At 48.0% G+C, this 7482-nt stretch overlaps 1 protein-coding gene across 3 annotated transcripts in view; it reads left to right on the top strand.

Annotated features, from left to right (window-relative positions):
• The first annotated feature begins 6052 nt into the window (after positions 1-6052).
• The window catches only part of ADCY2 (adenylate cyclase 2), a 224865-nt gene continuing 223435 nt past the window's right edge, over positions 6053-7482 (top strand). For all 3 annotated transcript variants that reach the window (XM_065628875.1, XM_065628874.1, XM_065628873.1), the window contains exon 1: positions 6053-6335. In XM_065628875.1, coding sequence (XP_065484947.1) covers positions 6105-6335 — 231 coding nt within the window. In that variant the 5' untranslated portion in view covers positions 6053-6104. The remainder of the gene's footprint in view (positions 6336-7482) is intronic.

The following is a 7482-nucleotide window of genomic DNA, read 5'->3' as shown; positions in this document are numbered from 1 at the left end:
TTTTGGCGAAGCAAGCCAACAGTGTACTGGGCTGCATTAGGAAGAGTGTTGCCAGCAGGTTGAGGGAGATGATTCTTCCCCTCTTCTCAGCACTGGTGAGACACTTAGGAGTGCTAGATTAATTTCTGGGCTTCTAAATACAATAAGGACATGGGCACACTGAAGTGAGCCCAATGTAGGGTCATGAAGTTGATTAAGCAATTGGGGGAATCTGTCTTATGAGGAAAGGTTGAGACTGTTTAGGTTGGAGAAGAAAAGGTTCAAGGGGGATCCTACCAGTGTGTATAAATACCTGATGGGGGCAGGGAGCGAAGGAGGTGAAGACAGACTCTTCTCAGTGCTGCTCAGTGAAAGGACAAGATGCAACGGGCACGAAACGTTAAGACAACAAAGTCTCTTTAGAAAAAGCTTTTTTACTGTAAGGGTGATTGAACATTGGAACAGGTTGCCCAAAACAGTTGTGGAGTCTCCATCCTTGGAGACATTCAAAGCTCAGCTGGACATGGTCCTGAGCAACCTGCTCTAATTGACCTTGCTTTGAGCACAGGGCTTAGACCAGACAATCTCCAGAGGTCCCTTCCAGCCTCAACTTGTTGTCATTTACCACTTAAGATAATGAATCCTGCTAGCAATTGCAGTCTACTCCTCTGAGAAAGATAAGAGTGACTTGCAAAACACCTAATCACAAGCTACAGAGACTACTGACATTGTAGCTTTAGACATTTTGAAGCCCACACAATTAGTTGAGTCTTGCTCTAAAATATATCTTGAAAGTGTCAGATGAAGTGTCCTTTAGCTGAATGTTGCTCATTATACACTAAAATGAATACGCACTAAAACCAATATGTAAATGTGTAAACTATTGGCTCTTCAGGGTGTAAATGCAGTGATAAGATTTTGTATATAATGGCTGTTACTTTTCTTTCTGGCATGCTGGCTTTATTCCGGCATCCAGACTTGCGCAACTCTGCAATAAACAATATCTCATCTCTGTGCGCTAAAATTTGGCATTTCTTTTTGGCACATTGGGTGACAGAACCCTGGTTTTGGGACAATAAACTGTTCCGTGATTCTGTAATTTTTCTTTCAGTCCTAATGAGACAGAAAGCCCCTGTGAAATGTCTCTGGCACTTTAGTTTTCGAGATCTTGATCTTCTGGATAATTTTCCAGTCATACGATGCTTTTTGAAAGAAGGAGACAGTAGGAATTATTGACCCAGTAGGAATAACTGACCCACTATTCAGCTATAACAGATGGTACCAAACCTTCTAAAGTACTGATCTATGCTTTGCTTTGATCTTTAATGAAAAGTTTATCTTGGTTAGGTGACCAATGTAGTTACCATCTGTGATGAAAACGGGGAAGAAGGGATACTACTGAGGTATTTTCAGATCATCTGGATCTCAAGTAGTTCCTTCAATAACTTCAGGACTCATTAGTAATTACTCTTAAAAGTTTATGGAGGCTGAGTGAGGCCCAAAGTTAGATATATTACCTTCAAAATGAAAAGGAAGAAAAGTAAAAGAACACAAGGAATTATAGATCAGTCAGACTGTAATTTAGCACCTTAAATAATAATGTTGAACACCTCAGGCAAGCCTGTATCTAAATCAAAAGTGAATTTCACCAGGTTACAGCTGTGTGAAATCAAATATATTTCTGTAGGAAATTCTGTCATCATGTTTTGAAGAAAAGCAGTAGGACATAGCTGCAGGTATAAGGCTTGAGAGAGCAAGTCCTGATAACTGAACTCAGTAAAATGTATCCAGAAAAATTCCATGAAGAAGTTGTGTATCCCTGATGGAGAAGTTACTGTTGTTAAGTAATTTTCCATGCAGATTTAGTATTTCTCAGCCCATATGTTTCAAGGTCACAGGGAGTGCCAGTCCTCCTGTACAAAATTTAATCCCCCCTTCTACAGTTGTGAACAAGCCAGAAGTATTGCTTTTAATGCAGGGATGGCTCATGGGTTAGTGTCCCCCGAGAGCAGCACTAAGCAGGACTGTTCACATGCAGCCACAGCCAAGCTCTAGAAGTGCAGTTCAGCCAGCAGCCATGTGTTAATCTTACTGGCAGGACAACCTGCCCTTCAATTGCAGCTCGGTGTGAGGCAGCCTGATGGGCATGGGCAGTGGCAGTAAAGTCTCAAGACTGTAGCGATGGGTTTGCTTTTCTGGGCAACATTGGTGGCCAGCTGCTGAGTAGGGGAATCTAGCCATCAGTGGACTTGTGAGCAGTGTATTTTGCTCAGGCCAAGCGCTCTGGCTCTTCTGAATGCTTGCTGTGTTGCAGGGTGGTGGGATTCAGCATCTCTTCCTTGCGATTTATTTCCTCTGGCTATGGATGTCCTAGACCTAAGAAGAGTAGCTGAGAGCAAAGGATCTGTCTCTCTTCTCCCTCTGCTGAGAGCTAGTCTGGATCCCTGACCAGAACATCCATGCAGAAGAAGGCAACAGGGAAAAGAAAATGAAGGAAAAAAATGATGGAGATTGATTGAGCCTGAGTGGTAAAGATTGCAATGTAGGGAACAGGAGGTTCTCGTGTATCTCCCGTTCCTATTTAGCGCTCTCCCTAGGACCCATCACAGATCCCTTGACACTAGTAATAAGCTGTGATATAGCAGAATCACAGAACAGTTCAGGCTGGAAGGGACCTCTGGAGATGGTCCAGATAGAAGTTCTCTAAGTTAATCAATCCGCTACTAGAAGGTGTAATGCCTCTGGCACGTGGTTGCTTTGACAAGCGGCTGTGGAGCTCAACCTTTTGTTCTGTGTTGTTTTGCTTCTCCAGAGGGGTACAGCAGATGCTTAGACACCAGCTGCTCATGAAACAAATTCTTTGACGCTGTTGGAGTCCCAAGGGTACACAGTGGATAGCTTCTGACAATCTTAAGTGCTTTTTTTCCTCTTTTAGGGAAATAAAGTGGAATAAATAGAGAGCTTTTCTTCTGAAAGCCCTTTGCTTTTCAACCCTAGATTATAAAATTCTCTATACCTTCCTTCTCCCTGAGGCACAGAAAACTTAGAGGTTGAGCCAAGTAAGGATGTATATTTCAGGCTACCTAGGGAAATTGGTCTCTAAAAACATATGGCATTTCAACTCCAGCAATGACATAGTTGTCATTTGACTGTAATACTATTCATTTAATTAAATGCATCCTGGGGGGGAAAAAAAAAGTGTTAACATGTTAGTTAAAAACTAGAGCATTCAAATCAGAAGGTCAAATTCAGATTTAGGTATTGTGCAGCTTTAATTACCTTGTCCAAACATAGAATGTTGCAGTCATTAATTATATGACAGTATGGGGTTTTTTTCACTGGACTTTTGCCTCTGACTGCACTAAGCATTGATGGGGGTTGTAGACATTAAGGTATGGGACATTCCTAGTTAGAGTTTGAAGAATAAATTGAAAGATGCAGGTTTCTAGTTTGGGGAAGGAACGTAAAGGGAGTGAGTCCATCAGGTGGGCAAGAAAACACAAAGTCAAATGGAAACATAACCTGGCACTTCCTCTTGCTCAACTGTTGAAGCACCTTATGTCTGATCTTTCAGAAAGGAGTTATGCTGAACTCATAATTCTGAAAAGGCACAAGATACCACTGGGCAACCTTTGGGCTAATTAAGTTTTTGCTACGGAATTATAATTTTATTTCCTGAGAAATTGCATGAGATGAATATAATGAGGAATTAGCTGTTACAGGCATAAGATCTTACTGAAATAACAAACAAATGACATGATCAGTTTAGTAAACTCTTTGGAACAGCCTTTTCTGTTCAAGTTCAGAGAGGGGGAAAGTAGTGGAAAGCTCTTCAAGTACAATTACCCGGGGGAAGAAAGACAACCAGTACTGTCACTATTAACATACTGTGTAAGTTTCAATTACTTTGGGGGAGATGGTTGTTGTATACATGGAAGAGAGAACATGCTTCATTTTGCCTGTTCTTGTCGTTTACATTTTTGTGAGTCTATACAGAATAATGTAATTATTCTTGTATCTTAAATAAATACTAGGGGGGATATTAGCCTTCCCATCCTTGAGAGATCAAACCTCACATGCCTCAAAATTCCAAATATTGCAATGTGCTTTTAAAAGTTTTTTTATGTTGTAGTTCTGGTTTGTCTTTTGATTTTTTTAAACCTCTCTTGCTTATGCCGCTAGATAAGTGTGTGTGACAGTGAGGGTGGCCAACTCCACAATTTTCAAAGTGACTGCAAGTAAAGCCTTTTCATGTTGCAAAAAATTCTCACACCCACCTCTACTAACTCCTTCTCAGCGATTAATTCTGCCAGAATGTTCTCCCCACATAGATTCGTGTTCATCCTTCAATCTTACCACTGCTGCTTCTGAGAGTCTTTCGCCCTTTCTCTCCCAGAACAGTGGGCACAGTTGTAACTTTCCACTTCTTCCTCATCTGTTCCTTCTGCCCCAGCAAACACTTCAGGGGAAGGAAGAGTGAAAGTCAAGGAGCTTTTCTTTCTGCCAGCCAGCTGAGAGGAACAGAGCGCAGGGAAGATCAGGCTTCATCCTTGTTTCAAACCCAAGGAATCTAAGAAGTGTATGTGTATGGATAAGGCTTTCTGAGCTACACATACTGCTGGTTTCTCTGCTTTGTCAGACTGGTGGTTGGTCTTCTGGATAAAACCATGAACGTTGGCAGAGGAAGCATTAGGGGTTAAAGGGGCAGTTTTGGTTCGTATCATCCTAGTTACCTTCCTTCTCTTCCACCTGGCTATTAGCCTTCTGCTCTAAATCTCTCATGACCGACCACTTATAGTAGCCCAAATTTTCACTTTCTGTATTATTGCAGTACACACCCAAGCCCCTCTTGCTCCTGGCATTACTCCAGTCACCAGAAGCCACCCATGGACATTTAGTCCCAGTAACATCCATGTCACTTTAGTCTCTTATTTTCCCTGGAGACCTCAGGCATCCCTGCATCCTCTGGGAGATAAAGGATGTGGCAAAGCAACAGCAGAGGCTGGAGAGTGGGTCAGAGAGGGCAGAGATTTGTGCTGCGTGGATGGACATTCAGTGAGGCAGTGGGCTGGGGAAGGAGAACCGTGTGCATGTGTTTACACAACTTTAGCTGGTAAACTCTGTGTGTGATGGATATGTAACTTAAGTGAGTTACATGTCCAGTTTATTTCAAGTGTCTGCTTTGTTAGGAAAACTAACTAATATTCCAGTTTGTTTCAAGTACCTGCTTTGTTGGGCATAACCAACTCCTTCAGAACCAGGAAAGCAGGGGGAAATCTATGTTATGCTGCTTCCTAACGTGAATGCCTGCTTTTGACAAAGGATGCGGTGTGATTTTTAAAAAGGAGATTCAGCCTCCGGGAAAGGTACCCTCCTCACCTACAGGAGTAACTTCGAAAAGATTTTTCAATCCTATCTCCCTCTTGCGTCGGGAGGTGCTGCCACGCACCCGCGGGAAGGCGCGGCGCGCCCCGCAGCTGCCCCACCGCGGCGTCCCCTCGGGGGGCCGGGGCCGCGGCAGGCGGGAGCGGGAGCGGCACCCCGGCGCGCCCCCGCGGGAGCGGCACCCCGGCGCGCCCCCGTCGCAGCGCCCGGCCAGCTGCTGCCGCGCTGTCGCCGTCCGGAGAGGCACCTGAGGAAGCACCGGACTCCTCCGGGAGCGCCGGGGTGTCCCGGCCGCACGCAGGCGGAGGCTGTGCGGAGTCGGGTGGTGGGGCGCGGTGGCCGCGGCAGGTGGCCCTGCCCCTTGGGCATCTCCGGTGGGGCGCCGGGCAGCGGCTGCTTTCAAGGTCGCCCGAGGAGGCGCCTCCCGCTCCCGCCGCCGCCCCTTGGGTGCTTGCTCTGGGCGGCCGCCCGCTCCCCTCCTCGGCGAGGAGGAGCGAGCCTCCCGCCCCCACCTCCGGAGGAGCCGGGCGAGGCATGTGCGTGCGAGGTGGGGCTTTCCGGAGGGGCACGGAGCCCCGGGCTGGCTGCGCGGCGGCCGCCCGCCGTACCATGCCGCTGCCGCCGCGGCCGCGGCTCCTCCTCTCCGCCTCCCGCGCGGGAGCGCGCCCCGCTCCACTCCCCGGCTGCCTCCTGCAGCAGCGGCGGCGGCGGCGCTGAGGGAGTTGCGCGGGCTCTGCCCGATGTGGCAAGAAGCGATGATGATGAGGAGGAGACGCCGCTACCTGCTGGAGCGGGCAGAACAGGCGGGCGGCGGCGGCTGCGGGGCGAGCGGCGAGCAGTCCCGCTCCCGGGACTGGCTCTACGAGTCCTACTACTGCATGAGCCAGCAGCACCCGCTCATCGTCTTCTTGCTCCTCATCGTGATGGGCGCCTGCCTGGCCTTGCTCGCCGTCTTCTTCGCCTCCGGGCTGGTAAGAGACGCCCTCCCGGTCCGGGACCCCACGCCGCCCGGCATCCCCGCTCCCACCGCCGGGCATCCCCGCTCCCACCGCCCGGCTGGCAGCTCCGCACCCGGCGCCCTCCGCTGAGCCGAGGCGGGTGGGGCGGGACGGGACGGGGCGGGAGAGAAGCCGGTGCTGCTGCTCTTGCGGAGGAAAGTTGGTGGCGGGAGGCGCCGGTGTGGCGGCGGGCAGCGGCTGCGGGCCCCGGGGACCCCCCCTCCCAAACTTTGCTGCCCGATGTTTTGAGGCGGCGCTGGAACAGCGGCAGCGCGGCTGCTGGGGCGAAAACTGAGTCAACAAGCGCATCGAGTTTAATTCACTTAATTCATTGACTCTGCTCCTTTCCAACTGGCAGTTTAGCCGTATTGGCCTTTTTGGTGGCAGGCTTTAAATCGCCGCACAGAAATGCAGTCCGTACCAGCATCTGAAGTAACATTTTTTTTATGGCAAGTAGGCAGGGGCCGTTCCCTCCTTGTTTCCCCCCCTCATTACACCGTCTTCCAGCGTTCGACCCATTTTCTGAAGAAAGCTTTTGGAGCAGCGCAGCCTTCGTTTTTAAGGGAGATGAAGTTTGGTCGGTCAGGTGCCTTTTCTGCGTGTCCAGTGCGGGGCTTCCAGCCTTTGGCAGGGAAAATATGCCACAGCGGCAGATGACAGTCGGCATCAGTTCATCTCACACAGAAATCTGTGGCGTTTTGCCCTTGCGTTGAACGCAAAGGAAAAGCTGCAGAGGGCAGTAAAATTCTTGCTCCTTACAGAGTTTTCCTGCTGTTAGTGATTAGAGGCAGGCTGTTTGCATTACTGTATACTTCTGAAGTGAAGAATGGGGATTTGAGACGGTCTCATATTTTTTGTGGTTTTTTCTCTTTTTTTCCCCTTTTTTTTCTTTTTTTTCTTTTTTTTTTTAATCATCTGATGGTCTTCTGGAAAGCTTAATGTTTATTGAATAGAGCTAATGACCTCCAAGAGTGTGGATAGTAGATTAGTATAATCTAATGGATTCTCTTCTAGAGACACTGTATCTAACTGTTTGCTTAAACAGAGAATCTTGTTTTCTTGCTTGTTATGACCAAACTTTTGCCTTAAAAACTGTAGGTACCCCTTGCAAGGTTAGTTT

The sequence above is a fragment of the Caloenas nicobarica genome, chromosome 2, assembly GCF_036013445.1.
Source record: "Caloenas nicobarica isolate bCalNic1 chromosome 2, bCalNic1.hap1, whole genome shotgun sequence".
NCBI classification, from domain to species: domain Eukaryota; kingdom Metazoa; phylum Chordata; class Aves; order Columbiformes; family Columbidae; genus Caloenas; species Caloenas nicobarica.
Note: the sequence above shows the minus strand (reverse complement) of the source record. Positions and strands in the feature narration are given on the sequence as shown.